The sequence below is a fragment of the Triplophysa rosa genome, linkage group LG15, assembly GCF_024868665.1.
Source record: "Triplophysa rosa linkage group LG15, Trosa_1v2, whole genome shotgun sequence".
NCBI lineage: Eukaryota > Metazoa > Chordata > Actinopteri > Cypriniformes > Nemacheilidae > Triplophysa > Triplophysa rosa.
In genome coordinates this window covers 4,809,034-4,835,472 of record NC_079904.1, presented here as the reverse complement: position 1 = coordinate 4,835,472, position 26,439 = coordinate 4,809,034, and the positions used below count along the sequence as shown (strand labels likewise).

Sequence of the window (26,439 nt, the reverse complement as noted above, 5' to 3'; positions counted from 1 at the left end):
CATCCACTTTCATTGTATGGATGAAAGCAAACATATTTTTTTCACAGAGAAAGAAAAGTCATGCAGCCTTGCATAGATGATGAACTATTGATGACAACAGGCAGAGTCAGAAACAAACTTTTTATTTTGGGGTGAACTATTCCTAAATCTTCCATTCTATTAAGGTTTAAACTTCATGTATATAAACATCTCAGGGTTTTATTTCCTTTGGCTTCAATATATGGCACTATCTTTTGCTTTGAAATCTGTGTTGTGAAAGACGCCAAACAAATAAATTGTCTATTATCCTAGAACCCACTTTATCATGTCTTATCCTTCGGTTATAATAATTCTTTCACAATAATAATAATCTGGTTCAAGGGTCAGCAGGTGTAGGTAAAAACTTACCTATAGCAATAGTTTTGATGTCTATCAGGTAGGCTAACTTTTTGTTGTCCTCCACTCCCCTCTGTTTCCTCTCATTCAGCCGCACACTGCGAACACACACACACACACACACACACACACACACACACACACATCCAGGCATAAACACTTCCTGCGGGTGCAGAGGGACCTGTCAGTGCTCCATCATGAGGAACCATGCACTGCAGTCTGACAGCACCTGACAGCCTTTATACATGAATGCTGATTTGTGATGACTAAATCTGCTCACTAAGAGCCAGCTGTATCCAGAGCAATAGCCCATTTTAGAGATGAGTGACAGCACCAGGACAAATGGGTAAATACAGGATAAACAGCGCCATCTAATGGTCTGTATTAAACATGACTTTGGCATATACAAATGAAACATGTAGTTAGTGTTCATTAGGGTTTAACTGGAATATCAAATTAAGGAAATAATATTGATCGTTAATATTTATTTCCTGTCTGTTAAAAATAAAGTCAGAGTTAGCAAGAAATAGAGCTTCAGAGAACAAACGAAAAAACTCATTTTGACCAACTTGTTCTTCTGGAATCAAGTATTATCATAGGGTTTATTAAAACTATATTTTGTCTTTTAAACAGTGCTTGTGTATTTCCCCAAACTGCCGACCTGATAAGGTGAGGATTCATGAACTCCGTCCGAACCGATCCCAGGATATCATTGCTCCCGTACTCCACCAGCGCCAGCTCTCCAGCATTGAAAACCATGCACACCTATTCATAAACAGAACAATTTACAATAAGCTACTGCTAATTAGCTAGGCGTTCATTTTATCATCTGGTGTTGTATGATTCATTAAACCCACGCCTCTAAGTTAAACATCATAACAACATGCAGTGAAACAAGACTGTACCGTTTCATTTTCAAAGAAAAATTTCTCATTTCCTCCGGAGCCCTGCCACGCCACCTGTAATGAGAGAGTAGTGCTGTTTATTGAAGTATGACATGGTCATCAGCTTTGTTTTCCACTACATTACACAGACAGAGATAGAAAGAGAGAGAGAGAGAGAGAGCACAGGCAGAGCCCTTCACCAATATCCTGTTTGTCACACTCAACTTTCCTCCAGCTAGCATAAGGGCACTTTGGAAACTCAATTAAACATGGATTAACACAGTGAACCATGACAGCCCTTGAACTTTTAATTAGACGTTTTTAAACCTCGGTCGAGCCGATGGAGGTATTCATTTCACCGCAAATTAAAAACCTGTACATCTGTTTAAAAACCTATGGAGTTGACGGATTACATACAGACAGGTGGACTGAGAGATCAAGAATCCATTAGAAAATGTGTCTTGAAAAAGGTGGTCCAAACATAGGTATGAAATGTCAATAGTAATAAAACACATTGTCTAACCTCGCTTAGCTTGTTGGACATGAGGTCTCCCAGCAGAAGTGTATCAGAGGTATGAGCCACGATATATCGATCCTTCCCCATGACCTTGACCTCATCGATCTCATAGCCATACTGAGACTTCAACACCACTCGTGTGCCAGTGGACAAATTCTTCACAATCACCTGGAAAAGTTGAAAGGTCCAATGTGAAGCGTTTTATTACCTTAGAATGAGCTATTTCTATCTACTGCACACCGCAGGTCCCCATGCATGGAATTGGCTGTGTTGATTCTACAATAGCCCTAAACGGACAAACTGTTAGTTTTGTTAATACGTTATCTCTTTCGACAAAACGTGACGACATCTTAGTGCTGTGTCAGCCACTGTAGTGCTTTGAAAGGGAGGGGTGGAGTGAGCCGTTGGTTGCAATTCGCAACCTCACTGCTAGATGCCATTCAATTTCATACACTGGACCTTTAAAGGGGTCACATGACCGGGCTAAAACTAATATTATCGTTTGTTTTAGATGGAACACAATGTGTATACACGATTTAAGGTTAAAAAATCCACATACCGTGCATGTTTGTATCTCCTCTCTGAAACACGCGTATTTTTTACAAAGCTCATCTCTCTGAAAAGCGAGGTGTGCTATGATTGGCCAGTTAACCAGTGTGTAGCGATTGGTCGAATACTGCAAGCGTGTGACGGAAATGTAATGCTTCTTACCATATTCGGAACATCAGGTTTTGTACTGACAGCAATTGTACTGACAGGTACGCCCACCTTACGTACGTATACATTTCGGCGGTCTCAGTCAACTCATACCACGAACTAACGTAGATTTGTGGGGGTGTGGTTACACGAAGCGTTTCAGGCAGGTCTGGGGGAGCATTCGCTTTTAGATAGAATGCATCTTTTGTTCCGACGCTTACATTTTTGCAATTTTACGTGTCTAACACATGCATGGGTGACTTATAACACACCAAAGACACAGAAAAACACGTATTCGCGCCATATGACCCCTTTAAGGAACAGCAGTGGCGGGTGTCTGACAACATCCAATATGGTAGTTTTTCAAGACAAAAGCCACATAACTTTTTGGAAAGTCCGAAAGTCAGTGGAATGAGTAGAAATAGTGCATGCTTTTACTGCAAGTCTCATAATGTAATGCTCACCTGACTCAGTCCAACGTATGTCATCTCAAATTTGTTTCTGTAAATACTCCTCCGGAGGCAGCAGTCGAACAGCTCGACTCCTCCACAGAGTGTACCCTGTTATTCAGAAATCAATGTATGAATAAACATCATCATCATCACTAATATTGAATAGATATTGAATTTCTGAAGTCTTTATTAAATGAATCATTCTGACCACAGAGAGTCGAGAGCCATCTTTCTTCCAGGCTAGAGCTGTGATAGTGTACAGGTTTGCAATCTCTTTGGGAGAAGATTCATCCCAGTTGGCTTTTCGAGGACTCCAGTTGAAAACCCGCAATCTGAAAAATACAATTTCACATTAAAAGTAAAGTGTGTCATTATGCAGGTGCTCAAAAAAATATAGCTTTTTTTAAAAATGCTTTCCTATGGCTCAGTGGTTAGAGCATAGCACTAGCAACGCCAAGGTCATGGGTTCGATCCCAGAGGATTGTACATAGTCAGAAACAAATGTATAGTACAAGGCAATGTAAGTCGCTTTGGATAAAAGCCTCTGCCAAATAATAAATGTAAATGTAGCTTGAATTCTCTGTAATTTAGATGCATAAACATAAAATAGTAATGTTATATGGAAGTACAATTTTGTTGATCAAATTTTACCTGTTCATATAAATCTCACCTGTCATAGCTTCCTACGACTATGGATTGACCACTGGGGCTCGCTGCTGCTACTGTGAATTCTTTTTCTGAGCGATCTCGACTGTAGTCAAACGTCTGCAGGATTTGACCCTCTCTGCCGTAGGCTACGATCTTCTTATCACATCCAGCCACAATTATACTGTTGGTACCCCATGCCAGGGCGTAAGGCGGGCATGCATGAGTCAACAGTTTTCCCTTTAAAAAACATAGCAAAATTCAATCTTTTGAAACATCTTTCTACAGATTAAATTATACAGAGGTGTCAACTGTACCTGAGATTCCCCAGATCCATCATCATCAAAAAAGTACCGTACAACAGTTCCATCGGCATGTCCCGAAAGGATTCCCTTTCCAGAGACACTGAGATGATAGACAAGAATGACTTACCATTACAGTACATTTTATTTGATATGGGAACATGAAGATCAGAAGTTCAAATGTGCATACTTTGTGGTTAGCGAGACAATGTAAGAGTCTGTTCCATAGATTGTTGATGACTTGCTTGTTTTTGTATTGGCTTGTCGAACCTGCATGTGCCATAAAAATAGTCACAAATAAATGTTCGAAAAATAGAAAATACAACGCACCGCATAAGCATTGAAAAATGTGTTCCACTTACTTTTCCCTCCGCTAGCCCAAATATTATCAGATGCTCAGACGGCCAAACCAAACATGTCACTGCACTCTAGAAAACAACAAAAAAGTCAATACACACGAAATACAGTGAAGCACTTGTGACTACTAATGTTTGTGGAACCTAGAACTAGTGTGTTAGTTACAAAACAAACCACTTACCGTTTGTATAAATTTGTTGCAAATAACTTTTTTATCTCCCCTAGAATATAAAACACCAAATATGATTATTGCATTTATCATGGTTGTGATATCACACCACCTTTCACTTGTGTAGGCAAAATCATTATTTTATTTCAAATGGAATAATGATGATGATTATTCTTATACTTACCATTCCTCTCCTATTTTGTAAACAAATATGATGTTATCTGTTTGGGCAACAGCTATTTTAGTTGAATCAGGAGAAAATGCCATGGACTTAACCACGTAAGTTTTCTTTCCATACTGCAACAAACGAAAAACATGACACTTACATATATGAATACATTTTCCTGATATATTAATACATGCGCACCATGGATGTGATACTAATTCAACATTTTTAATGAATTCAACCATGTATTACTTACTTTGGGGTCTGCAGGTTTTGTAGTAAATCTGTCTCTTTTCTCTCCCTGCTCATCATACAGTATAACCACTCTCTCAATAGTGCACACTGCAAACTTTGCATTGTTGGGAGCCCAAGCCATACAGGTGACTTTAGCAGCTCCATCCTAAAGAAAAGATATTAAACACATTTTACTAAAATCAATGCCTAAAGTCTGTATTCACTCACTGAGATAAAAAAACGCTCGGTTAAAGCAGTGGGAGTTATTTTAAAACAGTTTTAAACACAACTTCAACATATAAAAGCTTTAGTTATCATTATTTCAGATTTGTAAGCATCCAAGGGATGCTAAGCTAAATAGCGTTAATGCAGCTAGCTTCGCTAAAGCACGTGATGAAATACTTCAACGTTACCTGCGGAGTTAAAAGAGTCTTCAGGTACTTTAACTGCATGTTTCAGGTTTATTAGTGACTCAAATTTCTTGAAATAGACATGTTTTGCGAGATAGTTGCCAGGCTGCAGACATTTTAGTAAACATAGCTTTCTCCCTGGTTACCGTCGTCAAGGAAGGAGCGTATGACGTAGTTACGTAGCTTTGAACGAAACGCTTAATGCGTGCGCTTCCTGCTATCGCTTAAATGCTTTTATCCCAGAATGTTGGCTTTTTGAGAAATAAAAACTATGCTGTAATATTTAACTTCCTTAAAAAAAGCTGTGGAGATGCCGGGGATTGAACCCGGGGCCTCATACATGCAAAGCATGCGCTCTACCACTGAGCTACATCCCCATGTGGACATCAAGGCGGAGTAAAGAGTATTTAAAGATTCATGACGTTGTTGTCACGTAACCACAAAAAGTACAATACCTTACAAAAATAACTGGCTTTACAACGATCATTGTAGTTTACTTATGGTATTTATAGTGAAACTACAGTAAGTTAACCATAAATTTGCTAAATGATAATGATAATTTTACAAAAAAAACATGGTTCCTACAGTCCACTTACTTTTATAAAACATCCGTTAATATTACCAAAGAGATCTCAGACATTGACACGCCGACATTCAATAGTTATAATTCGCTGAAATAGCTTAACGTTAAACCTCATTGTCATCATGGAACGAAACTGGGATCACATGCTCCAAAAGTAACGTTAGCATCTAAAATTAACTACAGTTATGTACTCCAGGTGGCAGGTCAGTCAAACACCATCGTGACAAGTCATGAGCAAATGGGAGGTCCAATACATAAACCAGAACAAGCTGTACCTGAAATCCAGGAGAATATCCACAAATACACATATGTGAGAGCACATGGGACAGCTCTACAACCTGGCCTTGATCAAGAAGGATTAAAAAATTGTGTCAATTGGATCACTGACATGCATAAACAGATTATCCTGAGTTTTGAGAAGATACTGCACAGTATTTGGTTTGTAAAAGAGGTTTTTGAGCTCATCCTTGGAACTGTTTTTTACGTTTTTGAAGCCTTTGTTCGATTTTTTATTCCGCATCCCAGAAAAGATGTGGAGGGGGAGATCGCTTTGGTGACGGGCGCAGCAAATGGGATTGGAAAACTGATTGCCAAAGAACTTGGTCAACATGGAGCTACATTAGTCCTGTGGGACATCAATTCAGAGGCGCTGGATCGGACGGCAAAAGAATTACTGCAAGCATTAGATGTGCGTGTGTATGCTTACACCTGTGACTGTAGCAGAAGAAGTGAGGTCTACAGAGTTGCTGAACTGGTAAAAAGTTCAAAACGATTTTTTTCATTAAATAAGATTATTTATACAATCATTGATTTATATTGAACGACATATTTTAATAATAATTTGTACTGTTAATCTATTCAAAATAAAGGGGGGGTTGAAAATGGAAATTTTATTGTTACAGACATTTAAATGTGGTAAAAATACTTAAACAGGTTAAAAAGGAAGTTGGAGATGTCACAATCTTGGTGAATAATGCAGGAGTGGTAACAGGGAAATACACCTTCACTGAAGCTCCCGACAATCTGGTGGACAGAACACTAAGGGTTAATGTTGCTGCTCATTTCTGGGTAAAACTTTTTCTGTTATTTAGTGTTTCCTTGTTACTTCCACCTCTTCTAGATGTTATGGGAACAGTGTGCTTATTGTTATCTCAAATGCTTTCTGAAACTTGCATTCACAGACGTACAAGGCATTTCTGCCGGTTATGATACAACGGAATCATGGGCATCTGGTCTGTGTGGCGTCCCATGGAGGGCTGTTCGCTATGAATGGCCTTGCAGGTACGTAGAAGGGTTTGAAAAACATACACTGTTAATCCACAATGTACGGTATCTGAAGATAATTGTTAAACATATTTAATGTAATGTGTTTTGTTCAAAGATTATTGTGCAAGTAAATCTGCAGCAGTGGGTTTTGCGGAATCCATTGCGCTAGAGCTGCTTGTCCTCAGAAAGGAAGGAGTCAAAACAACAATAGTGTGTCCTTATCTAATAAACACAACAATGTTTGCGGGATGTCAAACAAAGTAAGCCATTACAGTTTTTTATGTAGGCCCTAACTTGATTAGAAATCGTGGTTGTACAATAAAACAGATATTTTACCTTTACATTTATAGGAGAACATCTTTTCTTCCAATCTTGGATTGGAGAGATACAGCTAAAAAGATTGTGGATGCCATATTAAGAGAGCAAATGTACCTGCTGTTACCTTCAAGTCTAAATTTCATGATGGCACTCAAAAGGTAATATAGACTTCTAAATACTATCAAGATATAAAAGCAGTTAGTTTAGTTTTAAATGATAAGTTATACATTCATTTATATGACTCATTCAAAGTAACTGACCATTAAAGTTACATAAAATGCCCCTGTTTATATTCTTCCAGTCTCATGCCTGCCAAACTGGGCATCATCTTTGTGAACTTCTTTGGTGGAATGGATTTGATGGATCACTTCAGAGGGGTCCCTGTACCTATTATCAGCTACAAAAAGCCTCAACGGCAACAAAACGATAGTGTCAATGATCCACCACCCCACACTTATCTATTACAACTAAGCAAAATGTGTCCGAATACACCATGAATAAAACCTGTTTTGATTTAATGCATCTCCTGCTTTCATGATACCTTTATTAAAGCTACACTATTGAACTTTTGCTCACGGCTCCCCCATGTGGTTGATAAGTGCAATTGTCTGTTACCCGTGTTGTAAATAATGTCACTGTATAAGCTTCTCATGGGCAGCGCAATACACTTGAATTTGTTGACTAAACTGATGAAACCGGCGAATGCAGAAACGTTTGGAAACCATTTGGCACTCTTCTACATTCAGGGGATGAGCGGGGCTGTGTGTGTACCGACCCAAACACAGAACTTACAGAGTGTGGTTGTAGCCGCTATGAGGCTGCTCAGGTAGAAGCGGTAGTAGAATTCGTCCAGTTAAGAGTTGTTCTACCACTGAAGTGTTGATTTAACTGTATAAATAATTTTCTCTGTGGTTCATTTAGTTACATTTTCCCCACTAAATAAATATTGTATAAAACAACCTTTTTTACGTGTAATGTGAATCTTACATCTTCTTCATAATCATTGAGTAAATGATGACAGAATTTTCATTTTTGGTTGAACTATCCCTTTAGATTGCATCATACCTGTCATGGAAGAAAATGTAAATTACACAAAACTCTATATAACCATGTTTTTTTGGTTTTAACTAGTAAAACCATGGTTTTTCAATTTTAACTGTAGTAAAACCATGGTAAATTGTCGTAAGGGTTATACTAGGGCCCTGCATTATTTTTTAACCTTTGCTCTTGTTGCTTCTTTAATTAATATTCACCAAATTCATTTCACAAATGTTTTTAAAATTATTTCGTTTATTATCATTTTAAAAAGTGAGGGTGCACAGTAATTGAAGTGGCCGGGCTATGCCCCCTAGGGCCCACTCTTGGCACCGAAGCTCCGCCCACAAAAACGCGTCACAATATTTACTAACTGTAATGGCGTCTGTATACCCATTTGTCTCCTCCTTTCTGACGTGCTGACGCGCACTTCGTATAAAAGCAACTGAGGTTCACCGGCTCGGCTCCACGCTGCTGTGGCTGGAGCAGAGCGTGGACTTCTCTCCATTGATCACTCCTCGTGCGGCCTAAATCCATCTAAAACATCGCTATTGATCAATAAACGCATTCTTCATCAGGACAGTGTGGTCTTTGACCCACACTGATATCGCGTTTATTTGACTTTAATCAGCGATCACCGGATCCTTTTCATCATCTCTGAGAATAGCGTGGTTCTCACGTGGGTTCACCAGCGAGTCCGCGCAGCTCCACGGCTCATCCAGTTCGCTCCTTGTAGTTTACGCTGTAGAGATCGAGATCCGTGGTGACTTTGACTTTAGAAGCGCTAACACGCAAACATGTTCGTTAAAACGGCATCTTTAGTGTTGGAGGATGGGACGGCGTTTAGAGGCAGGCTGTTTGGCGCCCCAGCCTCAGTATCTGGTGAAGTTGGTAAGTTAAATCACTTCACTGGTTTCAAAAGATGGTGTTGAAAAGTATATAGCTATGAGTTCGCTCCTTTGGTGATCTACTAACGTACTGATTTATATGAGGGAAATGTATTGCGCCAGATCCAGATTGCGCAAAATGTGATACACGTTGAAATGCGACATAAGGAAAACTGCAGGAGTAGGAAGTAACACGTGTGTGTGTGTGAGAGGGAGAGAGGGAGGGGAAAAGTTCGCGCCGAATCAAAGCGAACACCACTTCGCGTTTCAGGGATGTGTGCCATGCGCACAATGTCCCAGTCGTGCATTCACGATTTCTCAGAACACTCACTCACTTGGCAGAGAGGCTTGTCAACTTGTTTATGCATGTTTACTTCTGGTTATTGGGAGTAACCTAGGTTTAAGTTTACTGGATTTTGTTTGATGTTTAACCAGTTCATACTGCCATTTAGTGATGAAACACATTAAAGGGATACTTCACCCAAAAATGAAAATTCTGTCATTTACTCACCTTCGAGTTCCAAATCTGTATACATTTCTTTGTTCTGATGAACACAAAGATATTTGGAAGAATGCTTATAACCAGACAGATTTTGCCCCCCACCATTGACTCGCATAGTAGGAAAAATTACTTTATCATTTTTTGTTCCGTTTAACATAAAAGAAGACATTTTGAAGAATGTAAGGATGGCAAACAGTTCTGGGGCACTTTGATTACCATTGCATTTTTCCCTCCTGTACTATGGTAGTCAATGGGGGCCGAAATCTGTCTGGTTATAAGCATTCTTCCATCTTTCTGCGTTCATCAGAACAGAGAAATTCATACAGATTTGGAACAACTCAAATGTGAGTAAATGATGACAGAATTTTCATTTTTGGGTTAAGTATCACTTTAGAGTATGTTTTGTGGTTCAGTATGGTAAATGATGATGTCATACATTTTACCATATAGGTTTTCCCATTTATTTTTTTAGTAAAAAGGCCATAACAATTGAATAATCAAGCGTAGTAAAACGATCCACACTTATTTTGTTTACTTTTAACGAACAAAACAAGGAAACACTGTTTTGTGAATTTTATCATATGACTAAATTCCTAATAAATGTAAATTGTGCCTTCATAAGGATTTATTTGTAAAATGCATTATTTGGAGGATGTTATTGTTATTAATGGGGAGGCTGCAGAAGATGGTACTTCATGATGATGATGATGATGATGAGAGAATGCCCAGATCTTGCAACGCTAGTCTAGGTCAAGGGTGGCTACTTTAAAAAAGAAAATATACATACACATGAATTTTAATTAGCCTTTTCGATCTACATAATTCCCTTGTATTTTAATTATACTATCATAGTTGTGGTGACCACTGAAATACATTACACATCAACCAGAAGTGCTGATAATATATTCCTCATTTCCAACTTGATAACCCATTAATAAGTGAAATCCAAATATATTTTGCATTTATATGAATGAAATTATGTCATTTACACACCGTGATATGACATAACAAACTGAAATTATATAACCACTGGGAGAACAAAAGATGTATAAAATAGTAATATAAGCATCTTCATGATACAGAAAATGATGCAAAATCACATCAGTCAGTGGAAACTGGGAGCGTATATAAATGTTTTCCACCTCTTAGTTGTTCATATTGGATGGATTTATGAATGAATGAATCCCTGTAAATGTCAGACCTGTGACCCATTATTCATTTAAACATTAATAATCCATTAATATGTCATACCAACCAACATGCTATAAAATTCAATAAATTGTGCATTCTCAGTTTTTCAGACAGGAATGGTGGGTTATCCAGAGGCTCTCACTGATCCGTCATACAAGTCTCAAATACTAACTCTGACATACCCACTGATTGGCAATTATGGCATTCCAGAAGATGAAGATGGGCAGTTTGGACTCAGCAAGGTGATCGGTTTTCTCTTTAATATTATATCCATTACATAATGCTTCTAACACACTGTCATACAACTCGTGCAGTTTTGGTTTTGGCGATGAGGTCTATAATTTGCTTCATGAAGAAAGCTCTTTTAAATACTGTTGCTATCTGTGGTCTTTCAGTGGTTTGAATCGTCCAGAATCCACGCTGCTGCTCTCATTGTTGGGGAGGTTTCGGAGAACCCCAGTCACTGGAGCTCTGCCAAGTCTCTGGATCAGTGGCTCAAAGAGCAGGGCACGCCGGGCCTAGAAGGTCCGTGTTTTAGAAATGTTTTACCTTGTATTAATCAAACAACATATGTGATTTGCAGCTGTGCTATTTATTTAGATTTAAAGGTTGCATTTATTCTTATTGTGAATCAAGGTGTTGACACTCGTCGCCTGACCAAAAAAATCAGAGAAAAGGGAACCATGCTGGGGAAACTTGTGGTGGAAGGAACTGCGGCATCTGATATTCCATTTGATAATCCGGACACTAGAAACCTTGTTAAAGAAGTTTCCATGAAAGTAGGTGTCTAGCTTTGTTTTTTCTCATATAATTTTTAATAATTCAAATGAATAAATGTCATTCATTTTACGACATTTTATGTTCTACTCATTTCTGCTTTAACAGGAACCAAGAGTTTTTAATCCTGAGGGTATGTTGAGAATCACTGCTATAGATTGCGGCATCAAGTACAACCAGATCCGCTGTCTGTGCCAGAGGGGCGCCCGGGTCACTGTGGTCCCCTGGGATCATCAGCTGGACAGCAAAGGTGAGCCACGTACAGTTCCTCGCAAGGATATGTTATAAATTCATATCTTGTAATTTAATTCAATTCTTAGTAGAATGTTTACAATGGCTGGAAATGCAGTATAGTATGTAGAAAAAAATATCATTGTCTCTTTCTCTAGATTTTGATGGGCTCTTTATCAGTAATGGACCTGGAAATCCTGAGTACTGTAAGGAGACCATAGACAATATAAAGAAGGTGGTGTCCACGGAAAAGCCCAAACCCGTCTTTGGAATTTGTCTGGGCCACCAGCTGCTGTCTTTGGTCATTGGTGCGAAGACATACAAAATGAAGTAAGTAATCTGTTCGATTTACTGAAAGGCATTTATCCACATGTTAAAGAGAAAGTATATGCAGATGTTTGTCAAAAATGTCTTACAGAGAATGTCATTATGCTTAAAAATAAACTTAAATGAGTTATTTCAGTTTCGCACACAAAAAAGTGATCTATGATTGAATTGCAAAAGTTACGGATTGCAGCTTTAAGTTTGTTCTTAAAGTCAACAATACACTTGTATTCAAGATACATTGTCAGGTGTCAATATCTTATGCAAATTGTTTTTAGATATATTATAATATCTTATCAAAGATTGCTTTCACTACAAAAAACAAATATATTGAGTAAGAATTGATTTTTTCCAGTGTAAGGTATTTTAGGTAATTGTTAGTGGATTAAGAAGAATGTAGAGAAACAAAGTGCTGCTTCCTTGGCTCTCCCAAACCCAAACATGGTGTAAAATCTAGTTTATGCTGAGCTCAGCAGTCAAGCATGTTGACATTGCATTACTCTGGCCCTGGCATAAGCTGCTGTGTTTCTAAGAGTCCTGGGATACTTGCTTTGTTTGCTTGTGCTCAAGGCCAGATGAGATAGCAGTCCACAATCCTTTCTGTTTTGTATAGTCAGCAGGTCTTGATCCAGATGCGTACGTTTGTTATGTCTAAAGAATTGCATCTTACAAAATGAACTAAATTCTTCTTTATTTGTTTCAGGTATGGCAATCGTGGTCATAACCAGCCTTGCATTCATAAAGGAACAAACCGCTGTTACATCACCTCTCAAAATCATGGGTTCGCTGTGGACCCCAAAACTCTTCCAGAGGACTGGGATGTGCTTTTCACCAATGCCAATGACCAAACCAGCGAGGGCATCGTTCATAACCACAAACCTCTCTTCAGGTTGGCTTATTTACAAACTATGATTATGATAAACATTTTTAAAGACTTAGAGGTTGAGATTAATTTTAAAAATAAAAAAAACACGTTTATATTTGGCTGATTTTCAGTGTGCAGTTCCATCCTGAACATATGGCTGGGCCTACTGATCTAGTCGGTCTCTTTGATGTCTTTCTGGATACAGTCAAAGATCTTAAAGAGGGCAAAGTCGGGAAATCAGGTGAGATTGATGTTGGCTCTTTGTTAGTGGTGTGACTTGTTTTATCTCCTGAATATGTTGACTAGAATAATTGACTTTACAGTTAAGCAAAGACTGACCGAGCATCTGACGTTCCCTGGATCTCCAAAGCCAGAGGAGTTTGTTCGACCTCGTAAGGTTTTAATTCTTGGTTCAGGAGGACTTTCTATCGGACAGGCTGGAGAGTTTGACTATTCTGGATCACAGGTGAGTGAGGATTCGCCAACGTCGTAGTGAAAATCATCTGGACCAAAACTGTGGGTTGTGGTGTCTTCAGTTTTAAACTCATTCTTTAAGCAATTTTTTCATGTTTTTTTTCAGGCTATTAAAGCTCTAAAGGAAGAGAACATCCAAACCGTTCTCATTAACCCAAACATTGCCACAGTGCAGACCTCGAAGGGTCTGGCAGACAAAGTCTACTTCCTTCCAATAACACCAGAGTATGTCACACAGGTACGAGAACTTTGTTTCCTGGCATTAGTGGCTTACTAGCCTGATGGTTTCTAAAGTGCAGTTTTTTATTTGTTTTTAACAGGTTATAAAGAACGAGCGTCCAGATGGAGTGTTGCTCACATTTGGAGGGCAGACGGCCCTAAACTGTGGCGTGGAGCTCACTAAACAGGGAGTGCTGGAGAAGTACAAAGTGCGTGTGCTTGGAACCCAGGTTTCCTCTATAGAGATGACCGAAGACCGCAAGATCTTTGTGGAAAAGATGGAGGAAATCAACGAACATGTTGCCCCAAGTGAAGCGGCCATGTCTGTAGAGCAGGTTAGTTTATCTCCATATGGTGCATAGATCTCAAGTCATCTAAAACTATACAGAAATTCAGACTATAGGCCTATGTACCCAATATATCTATTAGATTAATAAAGCAGTGCTTCCCAGTTCTGTTCCTCCAATGGTCTTCCTAACCAAATGTATTTAATTCACCTTATAACTTTGAGTAGTATGAAGACATGTTTAGGGACACGTTCTCCAAGAAAAGTATTGAGAACCACTGTCTAATATTTGGTCGGTCTAACTTTGTGATTTGCTGTTTCTAGGCAGTTGCTGCTGGTGAAACAATTGGCTATCCTGTGCTGGTCCGTTCTGCGTTTGCGTTGGGTGGGCTGGGTTCAGGCTTTGCCAATAATAAAGAGGAGATGATAACGTTGGTCACCCAGGCCTTTGCTCACACATCACAAGTCCTTGTGGATAAATCGCTGAAAGGCTGGAAAGAGATCGAGTATGAGGTGGTGCGGGATGCCTATGATAACTGTGTGACGGTACGAAACATGTTTTTAAAAACATTTCATTTACATTGCAGCATTTGGTGGCTTTTATCCCAAGTGATATGCAGTACATTTACATTTCACCAAAACTATTTTTTTTCTGTGACTTGAACCCATACCATATTGTCGCTGTTGGTTTTGGATCTCCAAATTGGTTCATTGTCTAAGTTGACAAACTTTTTTCAATGCTTTTCATTGGTTGAATATATGCAGAACCCACAGACAAACATGAAAGATGACCAATAGTAGACATAATATAGATATAGAGATCACAAAATATAGAGATGCAAGGTTTCTGCCGACAGCGACGATATGTAATTTGTGTGTTGTTTTATGTAATTTGTTGATGTGAATTTCCCACTTTATGTATTTAGGTTTGTAACATGGAGAATATAGATCCTCTAGGAATCCACACTGGAGAGTCTATAGTGGTGGCTCCGAGTCAGACGCTGAACGATTATGAATATAACATGCTGAGAAACACGGCCATCAAAGTTGTTCGCCACTTGGGCATTGTGGGAGAGTGCAACATTCAGTATGCCTTAAATCCAGAATCTGAGCAGGTAAATCATTCAAATAATTCATTATAAACAATGATGTTCCAGGAGTGATGGTCGACCCATAATCCAACGCTTCATGTCTTGCTGACAGTATTACATCATTGAAGTGAATGCTCGTCTGTCACGAAGCTCTGCTTTGGCTAGTAAAGCCACGGGTTACCCGCTGGCCTACGTGGCAGCTAAGCTCGGTTTGGGAATCCCTCTTCCTGTCCTCAAGTGAGTTCTTTGAATGAAATGAGGTGGAATATAATGGTCTTCCTCAGATTTAGTTTACAATGGCCTGTTTTTCCAGGAATTCTGTGACTAACTCCACAACCGCCAACTTTGAGCCCAGTCTGGATTACTGCGTGGTGAAGGTTCCTCGCTGGGATCTGAGCAAGTTCCTCAGAGTCAGCACCAAAATCGGCAGTTCCATGAAGAGCGTTGGTAAGATCTCTGTGTCATACACCAGTCGCCTCTTTCATTAATCTCACGATTTAATCTCACTTATTCTCCTTCCACCCCAGGAGAAGTAATGGCGATCGGTCGCAACTTTGAAGAAGCCTTCCAGAAAGCTTTGAGAATGGTGGATGAGAACTGCGTAGGCTTTGATCACACCATCAAACCTGCGTCTGAAGAGGTTTTTACTTGCATCATCTTGCTTTCTCCCATATAAAAATGCAGACGACTTCAAAAATGGAAAAAGTGCAATTTTGTCTTGTTCCTCAGGAGCTACAGACGCCAACAGACAAGCGCATCTTTGTTCTGGCGGCTGCGCTGCACGCTGGCTATGCCATCGAGCGTCTCTATGAGCTCACCAAAATAGACTGTTGGTTTCTGCACAAGATGAAGAACATCACAGACCACGAGAAACTTCTTCAGACGTATAACCAGGATGAGAGCGCCATGCCGCAGAAGGTCATGAGGAAAGCCAAGCAGCTGGGCTTCTCCGACAAACAGATTGCCCAAGCTGTTCAAAGGTACCCAGAAAAATTGTAGCCTCCATATTTGAACTTGTCGATTTTAGAAAGATGCATTATTGGTTCAGAATGATTACAGCATCTACCACCAGGGGCTGACAAACAGTCACCCTTTGATTTATACAAGGGACAGTTTATAAAGTCAGTTTTCTGCTCTGTCTGTAGCACTGAGCTGGCCGTGAGGAAGTTGAGACGTGACTGGAAGATCCTTCCTGTGGTCAAACAGATTGACACAGTGGCTGCAGAGTGGCCCGCCCACACCAACTATCTGTACTTGACCTATCATGGCTCTGAAAGTGACGTGGTCTTCGAGCAGCCCCATGTTATGGTCATTGGCTCTGGGGTGTACCGCATCGGAAGCAGCGTGGAGTTTGATTGGTGCGCTGTTGGATGTATTATGGAGCTGAGGAAGGTAAGCCATGTGCTTTTAGAGAACAATGAGAAAATTAAAGTTATATTGCTTAAGTGATCAACCTTGTGAACCATTTCTTTCTTAGATGGGATACAAAACAATCATGGTGAACTATAACCCGGAAACAGTCAGCACAGATTACGACATGTGCGATAGGCTCTACTTCGATGAGGTCTCTTTTGAGGTAAGCTGTTAAATTGAAACCATCGGTAGACATGAAAATTATACTGAATTTTATTTCGGTTTACAACAAACGTGTTTTGTGGTCTTTGAGTTCCTCATTGAGCATGTCTAAATGTCTACATTGGTACTGCAGGTTGTGATGGACATCTATGAGATGGAGAACCCAGAAGGTGTGATTCTGTCCATGGGTGGACAGCTGCCTAACAACATTGCCATGTCTCTACACCGACAGCAGTGCAGGATTTTAGGCACTTCTCCCGAGTTCATTGATTCTGCGGAGAACCGTTTCAAGTTCTCCAGGATGCTGGACACCATAGGAATCAGTCAGCCTAGATGGAAAGAGCTGTCTGATACTGAGGTACTGTATGCAACCAATATCATTTATTCAAGTAAAATGTCAAATTTGATCAAATATTGAAACAAAATATTTTTGTATTGTTTGCAAGGGTTAATTATTTCATGTTAATTGATAGTGTTGTTTTTATTGATTTTATGTTTAGTTTAAGTTTTAATACCCTGAAGATTTATCAACCTTTGTTAATAAATGAATAAATATTCACCTTAAAGCATTAGAGCATGAATCCCCCCCCACATTCTCTCTTGTAGTCTGCCATTGGTTTCTGTGCGGCAGTTGGATATCCTTGCTTGGTCAGGCCATCGTATGTTCTCAGCGGAGCTGCTATGAACGTTGCCTTCTCTGACAGCGACTTGGAGAAGTATTTGAGCAGCGCTGTGGCTCTGTCCAAGGAATACCCTGTCGTCATCTCCAAATTTATTCAGGAGGCCAAGGTTAGTCAACGCAAGCCTTCCCCTCAGGCGGTTCGAGTTACCTGCTTAAAAATATATGGGAGGAGGCTGGAGTTGAATGCTGGGTAATAAAACGAAAATACAGTGTAACTGAATTTGGCACAAAATTAAATATTTCTGGTTTGAACAGGTTTAGAGTTGTTTTCTCCTGGAATATAAGATTTAAAGGAACCGTTAAACAAAAACAAAAAACTGTCTTCATTTACTCACCCTCAAGTTGTTCCAGATCTGTTTAAATTTCTTTGTTCTGATGAACATTGAGAAACATATTTGGAAGAATGCTTGAAACCAAACAGTTCTTGGCCAATCATTTTTAAATGCTTTTCTGGTTGCTTATTTACTGTTAAATCAATAAAAATTTAAATGTATAATTTCAACTGTTAAAAGCAGTCGTTTCTATACATTTAATCAGGTCAGAGACGAAAAATAAAGCAGGAATTCTTGTTCGTCTATTCATTTATTAGGGAAAAATGTTTAAATCCTTAAACATGAGTATTAAACTTTCACATGTAACTAGTGTAGTCCTGCTACATGCTTGAAGAATGCTTCCAATCACTTTTTTGCTTAAACTTTCCTGCAAAGCGCCAAGCTGTCCCTAGCCACTTTTGTTGCCATTTGAATATGTGATGTTTGGCTATCAGGAAATAGATGTGGATGCTGTGGCTTGTGAAGGAACGGTCATCGCCATCGCCGTATCTGAGCACGTGGAGAACGCAGGGGTGCATTCTGGAGATGCCACGCTGGTGACACCACCTCAGGATATTAACCAGAAAACCATGGAACGCATTAAGATGATCGTTTACGCTATTGGCCAGGAGCTTCAGGTTACTGGCCCGTTCAACCTGCAGCTCATTGCCAAGGTGAGTTTACCTGTTAAAAGTATGTTTAATTGAAACATGAGTATTTCCAGCTAAAACTGAATTCTGTTTCTTTGCCATCAGGACGACCAGCTGAAGGTGATCGAATGCAACGTTCGTGTTTCACGTTCCTTCCCCTTTGTGTCCAAAACGCTCGGTGTCGATCTTGTCGCTTTGGCAACAAGAGTCATAATGGGAGAGGAAGTTGAACATGTTGGGCTGATGAGAGGAATTGGAATTGTGGGAGTCAAGGTCTGTAAGCTCTTTGATATATGTGTTGATAATAAAACCTTAACTGTTGTAACCGTTTCAATATGCTTTATCGGTGCTCTCAGGTTCCTCAGTTTTCCTTCTCCCGGCTGGCTGGAGCAGATGTGGTTCTAGGTGTGGAGATGACCAGCACTGGAGAGGTGGCCTGCTTTGGGGAGAACCGATACGAGGCGTATCTAAAAGCCATGCTCAGCACTGGCTTCAAACTCCCTAAAGAGAATATTCTTCTCTCCATTGGTAGTTACAAGGTAAACATCAGATCCTACAGCACTTTTTTAATTCAAATGGAAAGTTGTGTTCTGTTAATGAGTGTATTGAAATGAGTTTTGTTTGTTTTTAGGGTAAGAGTGAGCTGCTGCCCACAGTCAAGACTCTGGAGACTCTTGGTTATAACTTGTATGCCAGTCTCGGCACTGCCGACTTTTACACTGAACATGGAGTCAAGGTACACTAAACATGCTTTATTAATTCAATTTGTTTCAAAACTTAGCGAGTTGCCGACGTAGGCAGCATAGCATGGCACCATGCTAAATGAATGCTGTTCATCTGAGCAGGTGATGGCTGTGGATTGGCAGTTTGAGGAGGAGAGTGACTTTCCCAACAAAGACAAAGAGAGGAACATCGTGGACTATCTGGAAGAGAACCATTTTGACTTGGTCATCAATCTGTCTTTGAGGAACTCTGGTGGAAGACGCTTGTCTTCCTTTATGACCAAAGGGTACCGCACACGTCGAATGGCCATCGACTACTCTGTGCCTCTTATCACTGACATCAAGTGTACCAAACTTTTTGTTCAGGTCAGCATTAATGCCCCAACATACAAGCCCTTTGGCATATCCTACCTAAATTTATGAAACCCATTAATGCGTGAAAAGCAAACGATGTGACTGACTGTAAGATTGAAATGTGTTTCCAGGCACTGAGGCAGATTGGTCAGGCTCCTCGTGTAAAGACGAACGTGGACAGCATGACCTCACACAAGCTCATCCGTTTGCCTGGTGAGAACAAGACCTTATTGAAATTTGTCCTCTTGGATAAAATTGAAGACTAAATCAAGAATACATGTGGTTTGCCGTCTAAAGGTTTGATTGATGTCCACGTGCATCTGCGTGAACCTGGCGCCACCCATAAAGAGGATTTCTCCTCGGGCACAGCTGCTGCCTTGGCTGGAGGAATCACTATGGTATGCGCCATGCCCAACACCAGCCCTGCCATCATTGACCCTAGCTCCCTCGCTGTGGCGCAGAAGGTAACGTCAGATCTATTGAGTTATAAAATGGAGCACAGTGGTCTAAGTTGTGTGTTTTTATAGACCAATTTTAACTTTATTTTAATGGACTGGTGCAGCTTGCCAAGGCCGGGTGTCGCTGCGATTACGCACTTTTTGTGGGGGCTTCATCAGACAACGCCACACTTCTTCCATCCATCGCAAATTCTACAGCTGGTCTGAAGATGTACCTGAATGACACGTTCTCCACTTTGAAAATGGACAATGTTTCTGTATGGATGGAGGTAAGGCGTGTATTTTTCTCTATGGTCAGAAAGTATATTGTGCATATTTATGAACGATGGGGGAGAAAGAAACCTGTTTGTAGTGTGTAACTTCCACACTGTGACTATAAATGTTGTCATTTCAACATCACAAGTGAATTGTTGTCGTTACAAAGAAATCTTTCTCTTTGAATGCAGCACTTTGAGAAGTGGCCAAAGCACTTGCCCATTGTAGCGCATGCCGAGAAACAGACAGTGGCGGCTATCTTGATGGTAGCGCAACTTTATCAGAGATCCGTTCACATCTGCCATGTTGCCAAGAAAGAAGAGGTAAGAATCCAAAGCATCCATGGTGGTTCAATACCACTTTTGTTTAGTCAGGTTCCTATGTAGAGCAAGTTACTATTCCTTGTTTCTACTCCTTATTATCTTCCTTTGTTTCTTAGATTCTGATCATCCGAGCTGCTAAACAAAAGGGGATCCTGGTGACGTGTGAAGTAGCTCCTCATCATCTCTTCCTGTGTGACGATAATGTGCCCACCATTGGGGACGGCAGGGCGCAAGTACGACCCATGCTGGGTACACGAGAGGACATGGAGGCATTGTGGGAAAATCTAGATATCATTGACTGCTTTGCTACAGATCATGGTAATAATAATGGGTTCAGATTTCTTTCCTTTGCACCCTTGTGCTTTTAAAATAGTACATGCTATTATTTATACCATCTCAACACGGTTATGCACCAAACGCACTTCAAATTGGCAACATATATATTACAACTTCCAAACTTCCCAAGTTTAATCTTGTATGTTCATTTATGAAGATCTGGAACAATTTTCTTTTATTGACTTACAGCCCCTCATTCAGTAGAAGAAAAGAACTCCGAGAAACCACCACCAGGTTACCCGGGTCTGGAGACCATGATGCCTTTGCTGCTCACGGCGGTGAGCGATGGACGCCTTACCATTGAGGACATCATCAAGAGGCTCTACGAAAACCCCAGAAGAATATTCTCTCTTCCTCCCCAGGAGGACACCTACGTAGAGGTATCTCCATATTACGATGTCTACAAAGAAATGCCTTTGCAGTTAAGCCTAAATTATTTTGTTTTGTTTGAATTTTAAAGCGATTTGTTTACTTTCTAGGTGGATTTGGAGAAAGAGTGGACTATTCCAAAACATATGCAGTTCACAAAGTCAAAGTGGACTCCATTTGAAGGCATGAAAGTAAAAGGAAAAGTCATGAGGGTGGTGCTTCGAGGAGAGGTGGCCTATATTGATGGACAGGTGTGTTAATGCTCATAATTTTGTTCATTTTCTCTTATGTTTAAAAATGATCTATTATTGAGGAGATGGATAAGGGAATAAGTTCCAGGATAGGATACAGTGTATAATTAAACTACCTCTAAGCCACAGCTCCAACATCAGTTTTTATGTTTTTAATCCTTTTTTGTTTCTCCTAAGGTGTTGGCACCTCCAGGTTATGGTCAGGATGTGAAGTCATGGTCTGCACCCCCTGCAGTGGCAACCGAGCCGATAAAGGATGCTCCTAAGGTGTTTCTTCAACACATATCCCATAATAAACAACCCTTTAAACGTGCGTTTATACAGTGGGTTATCTAACGGTTTCGAATGTCCTGGTTGACAGCGTGTAAGTGAAGCCCTGACTCCTGAACGGCTCCGTACCGGACCCGCTGCTGATACGGTTCGTAGCCGTGCCCCAAGCCCACGCCGATCAATTGGAGATGGACGCTTCATCCTACCACCCCGGATCCACCGCGCATCTGACCCCGGTCTGCCACCAGGTACTGCGGCTCTCGTGTGTTTGCCTGAACTTGAATTTGTGAACCACTATATTGTCTGTATCTGTAATCTATGAAACATTGCTTTTCAGTTGTTTTGTTGAAGTGTTTGATGTTCGTGCAGTGTTTCAGTTGAACACGAGCACTTGTTGTGTGTTTGAGCTTTTGTTCTACAAAGCGTTGTAAATGGGTTAGCTCGACCATTTAAAGGTCTTGGATGTATATCTCACCTGCAGGTTACAAAAGATCCACCATAAAACCCCTAAAGGCGATGATGGGTAATGTCTATGTACTGTACTGTAGTTTGATAAAATCAGAAAACAAATCTCCTGATTGAACTGAAAAATAAACTGACACAGTGTCTGAAAATTTTAATTCTTTAATTTACAAAACAAAAGAACGATTTTTAAGACTTATTTTTTTATTATTCTATAAAGAATTTATCAATTACTCTTATCAAAAAAAAAGATTCCTACAAAATTTGCATGCAAGCCATTTAAAATCCAAAAAATATTTAAATACTTTGTTGCTTGTTTCATCTTATAAATATTAATTCCATTACTGATTCCGATTTTCGTCTGTAAAAATCAATCTATTTGAAATACATTTTTTTACCATCTTTACCAACTCATAGAGGCAGTCAGCTCTCAAACTCAAGATTTTAAAATATTGCTAATTCCAAAATGATATAGAATTGTAAAAAAAACCTACTCCAATATTATAAATTTATAAAATATAACTTCAATGTATCATTGCTAATCATTTTCTTCAAACTTTTCCATCAAATGCCTGAGCAGATGAAGAGGACATTTCATTATCTCCACCATATGATACAGGTTTGAAGTTTGTAGTGATGCGTATCAGAGCTTTGTCATCCTGAGCTTCTGTTCAGTCTGTATTTGATTCTGGACTAAATCATGGATCTTTATTCTCTGGGAATATATCAGCCATTACACACAGCGTACAGGTTTAGGTACTCGGATGCCGGTTGATTTCTATGCTCCATGCTCTGCTTGCATGCTGGGCCTTTGGATTCAGGTTGAATCCAATGAGCTTATTCAGCATCTTTGTATATAATGGGATCATTTCATAACCAGTGATGATCTTTTGTGACTATTCTTTGTTCTTCATGATCAGAATTGGCCCCACCAGTGGATGCATACATGCAACCTCCTCTGGCCAGGATCTTGTCACCTCAGGCTGGGATGCATCAGATCGTGCCCCCACCCCAGACTTCCCCCCTGCTCCACCCGCTGGTGGGCCAGCACGTATTGTCTGTCCAGCAGTTCAGTAAGGAACAGGTAAAACATGTTTTTAAACCCAAACGCAGCCGTACTGGATGGGTAATGACATTATTTGCAGCAAATATGATTCTTTTCAACACGTGCCATGTTGTTTTGCTTGGGTTTTCAGATGTCTCATCTGTTTAATGTGGCACACACTCTGCGTCTCATGGTACAGAAAGAAAGACCACTGGACATTTTGAAGGTACTGTTGCTGTTAGTAAAATGTAGCCAAATGTGTCAACGCGTATATAACAAAGGTATTAACTCTAAGGCAAGTTGTATTTTCGAGAACTGCATAAAGTGGCCAACATTGTCCTCATCTTCTCCCAGGGTAAAGTCATGGCCTCCGTGTTCTATGAGGTGAGCACTCGCACCAGCAGCTCGTTCGCAGCAGCCATGCAGCGTCTGGGTGGCACAGTGCTGCATTTCAGCGAATCCACATCCTCTACACAGAAGGGCGAGTCTCTGAACGATTCGGTTCACAGCATGAGCTGCTATGCTGATGTCATAGTTCTGCGCCACCCCATACCTGGAGCTGTAGAGGTGAATGACAGTACACCAGTGGATAGACATTAACGCATATTTTTTACAAAATTCATGTTTGGTTATGTTTTGCTTTAAAAGACATGACACTAGGTCTTGCCCTGATGTGTGCACAATTCATCAGTGTTCATCATTTTAAGACTCGCTATTCATCTTCCATAAAAATGTATTAACTTGGACTTTCTGAAATGAACGGTCTGTTGTTGTAACAATAGTAACTATATAGAAACTACAGTCTACTTTTAATAAATCCGGATAAAATTGAGTCATCCAAACATTATTTCCTGGTATTATACTTAGAAATATTAAATGGTTGTAACTCATAACAGGAATAGGAAAGGTAGTCTTCGCTACAGAATTATTTGTGCATTAATCTAAATAGGAAATATGCTTTTGATTTGTAGAGTGCAGCAAGACATTGTCGGAGGCCAGTGATCAACGCTGGTGATGGGGTCGGAGAACATCCTACTCAGGCTCTTCTGGATATCTTTACCATCCGAGAAGAGCTTGGAACAGTCAACGGCATGACTGTGAGTCAGCCAAAATATTGCCATTGGCTGTATTGATAAAGTCCATTCGAAAACAAAGTGTCTAATTAATGTTCCCAATTATGTCATCATGTGCAATTGCTTAAATATTGTTTTTTACTATTGCTATATTGGGCTGGTTAGAAGACTCAGACAATGATTTGATATTAGAACAGTTACATACTAAACTAAGTGAATGGTTGTGATAATTGGATCTTTTTGTTTTAATCTCAGATTACCATGGTAGGCGACCTGAAACATGGGCGCACTGTGCATTCTCTGGCCAGACTTCTCACCCAGTACAGGATCACTTTGCGCTACGTGGCTCCTAAGAACCTCAGCATGCCCGCCGAGATCATTGACTTTGTGGCCTCCAAAGGCATTAAACAGGTGCATCGCAGTCATATTTGTGATTTGGAGATCGCACTTGATATGATGCTTCTTCATCAATGTTGATTTTCCTGAATTGCTTATCTAAGCACCTCCATCCATATCCACAGGAGGAGTTTAACAGCATTGAAGAGGCCATTCCGGAAACCGATGTTCTGTACATGACTAGAATACAGAAAGAGCGTTTCGCTTCGTTAGAAGAGTACAAAGTGGTCAGATATCCTGTGTTATGATGAAAATGGTATGACATTTTGTTTCTTAAATTTAATGAAATTTACAAAAAAAAAATTTTTTCCTCGTAGTGTTTTGGCCAGTTTGTCCTAACACCGCACATCATGACGGGAGCCAGAAGGAAGATGGTGGTCATGCATCCACTCCCGAGAGTCAATGAGATCAGGTTTGTTAAGAAGTCAATTATACTGGAACCTTAAGTGCTAAACACAAGTGCTTGTAGTAGCTCATAATCATATTTGGTTTGCAGCGTGGAGGTTGACACGGATCCCAGAGCTGCTTACTTCCGGCAGGCGGAGAATGGGATGTATATTCGGATGGCACTGCTGGCCACTGTGCTAGGTCGGTGAGAAGGCAATCGTCGCGGTCAAGACAATTTGGCAGTAAAGGAAAATATTGTGCCTGGCAACAGACTAATTGCATTACTGTGTACTTTCTGCAAACCTGCTATAGAAAAGATTTCAAGTCCTGGGGCATTAAGAATTGTCTTTAAAAAATTCCTATTCAATTATTTGATTTAACGGTCTTACAAAATTACTTGAATAAACGACAATATAGTGTGGTTTCCTTTGTCTCTGCTCGTATCATCATCATGTCAAAATATCTGAGTTCATGTAATGCTTTTGTGCAGTTAAGTTCTCTAGAATAGCAGATTTTCTATAGCGTTGTCGGCTCGCAGTCAGTTTCCCTTCAAATTCAGCAAAATCCTACAGGCTTATTTTTTTCTACCACATGAATCACTCTATGAATGCAACTATGCATTACAGAAATGCAGGTATCTTTGTTACACAATGTTCCTTTTGATATTCCAGAGGTTCATGGGGGTGGGGCAAGGCTTTTATGACTTTACAATCTTAGTGCACATATTTGAAGAATAATCTTTCGATATTACTGATTAAAACTTGAAAACATTATTAAGTGTTGTATTGCAACTGCTTTTTGTAACATTCTACGCAATAAAAAAACTAGCATATCGGACCCGCATTTTCACTGCTTTGTTCTTACATTGCACCATGACTACAGCACTAAACGTACTAGTCAGAAATGAAATGATAGTATCCACAGACAGCTGGTTGGCAAAATGAACAATCCGTTTAATTACTAATTAAGATATTGCGTCATAAAGCAGGCGTGGCCTATTTGAGAATCTGCATAGGTCAGGTCATGTGTTTTATACAAATATGAGTTCACATACATGTGCGCAATCGCAGGGGTTTCATACAGACAGATATGAGGCAGCTATGACATCGGATACCTGTGCGATCGCGGTCTTCTGAAGCGAATCGATGCATTTGTTTAAGAGAAATATCCATATTTACAACGCTATTGGTTGGTTATGTCTTACATCCGCTGCAGGCGAACGAGAGGCTTGTTTTTCAGCTAAATGATGGTGACAAAAGCTCCC

The 26,439-nt window shown here is 40.0% G+C and overlaps 3 protein-coding genes and 1 non-coding gene across 6 annotated transcripts in view; 2 read left to right on the top strand and 2 right to left on the bottom strand.

The window, feature by feature from the left end:
• Positions 1-5,946, bottom strand: part of ift172 (intraflagellar transport 172) — a 31,012-nt gene extending 25,066 nt beyond the window's left edge. For 2 of the 3 annotated variants that reach the window (XM_057352141.1, XM_057352143.1), the window contains exons 1-14: positions 5,211-5,414; positions 4,820-4,963; positions 4,582-4,694; positions 4,410-4,449; positions 4,234-4,299; positions 4,062-4,141; positions 3,887-3,974; positions 3,595-3,809; positions 3,133-3,256; positions 2,937-3,032; positions 1,783-1,944; positions 1,281-1,334; positions 1,037-1,140; positions 388-473 (exon numbers count right to left, since the gene is read on the bottom strand). In XM_057352141.1, coding sequence (XP_057208124.1) covers positions 388-473; positions 1,037-1,140; positions 1,281-1,334; positions 1,783-1,944; positions 2,937-3,032; positions 3,133-3,256; positions 3,595-3,809; positions 3,887-3,974; positions 4,062-4,141; positions 4,234-4,299; positions 4,410-4,449; positions 4,582-4,694; positions 4,820-4,963; positions 5,211-5,249 — 1,411 coding nt within the window. In that variant the 5' untranslated portion in view covers positions 5,250-5,414. Of the gene's footprint in view, positions 1-387; positions 474-1,036; positions 1,141-1,280; positions 1,335-1,782; positions 1,945-2,936; positions 3,033-3,132; positions 3,257-3,594; positions 3,810-3,886; positions 3,975-4,061; positions 4,142-4,233; positions 4,300-4,409; positions 4,450-4,581; positions 4,695-4,819; positions 4,964-5,210; positions 5,415-5,803 lie in introns of those variants that run through there. The other variant, XM_057352142.1, reaches the window with a different exon arrangement.
• trnaa-ugc (transfer RNA alanine (anticodon UGC)) lies at positions 5,513-5,584 on the bottom strand. Its single transcript has one exon. It is a non-coding gene; the product is annotated as a tRNA-Ala (tRNA).
• A 57-nt stretch (positions 5,947-6,003) lies between the features above and the next one.
• On the top strand, positions 6,004-8,327 carry si:dkey-221h15.4 (uncharacterized protein LOC563950 homolog). The gene is given in 7 exon segments (XM_057352144.1): positions 6,004-6,544; positions 6,724-6,858; positions 6,972-7,071; positions 7,172-7,316; positions 7,407-7,532; positions 7,676-7,757; positions 7,760-8,327. Coding segments are annotated over 7 exon segments (1,149 nt in total). The 5' UTR covers positions 6,004-6,028; the 3' UTR covers positions 7,805-8,327.
• Positions 8,328-8,680: 353 nt separating this feature from the next.
• Positions 8,681-26,012, top strand: cad (carbamoyl-phosphate synthetase 2, aspartate transcarbamylase, and dihydroorotase). The gene is made up of 43 exons (XM_057352140.1): positions 8,681-9,300; positions 11,092-11,231; positions 11,385-11,514; positions 11,626-11,768; positions 11,875-12,016; positions 12,156-12,327; positions 13,025-13,210; positions 13,318-13,427; positions 13,510-13,652; positions 13,767-13,898; positions 13,981-14,214; positions 14,490-14,711; positions 15,092-15,280; positions 15,369-15,493; positions 15,570-15,703; positions 15,784-15,896; positions 15,986-16,236; positions 16,402-16,648; positions 16,734-16,832; positions 16,965-17,189; positions 17,438-17,620; positions 18,280-18,498; positions 18,580-18,747; positions 18,831-19,013; positions 19,106-19,210; positions 19,320-19,562; positions 19,682-19,763; positions 19,848-20,014; positions 20,113-20,277; positions 20,455-20,586; positions 20,703-20,904; positions 21,112-21,302; positions 21,402-21,542; positions 21,720-21,809; positions 21,904-22,060; positions 23,195-23,358; positions 23,471-23,545; positions 23,674-23,886; positions 24,291-24,416; positions 24,648-24,803; positions 24,914-25,015; positions 25,106-25,200; positions 25,285-26,012. Exons 1-43 carry the CDS (start codon positions 9,207-9,209, stop codon positions 25,382-25,384), a joined length of 6,690 nt encoding a protein of 2,229 aa, XP_057208123.1. The 5' UTR covers positions 8,681-9,206; the 3' UTR covers positions 25,385-26,012.
• Positions 26,013-26,439: the final 427 nt, after the last annotated feature.

Bases quoted from the DNA above. Each gene is read 5' to 3' on its own strand.
- cad (XM_057352140.1), top strand. From the start codon at position 9,207: ATGTTCGTTAAAACGGCATCTTTAGTGTTGGAGGATGGGACGGCGTTT. The intron at 13,899-13,980 runs GTACGAGAACTT...TGTTTTTAACAG, and splicing joins CACCAGAGTATGTCACACAG to GTTATAAAGAACGAGCGTCC. The intron at 15,281-15,368 runs GTAAATCATTCA...TCTTGCTGACAG, and splicing joins TAAATCCAGAATCTGAGCAG to TATTACATCATTGAAGTGAA.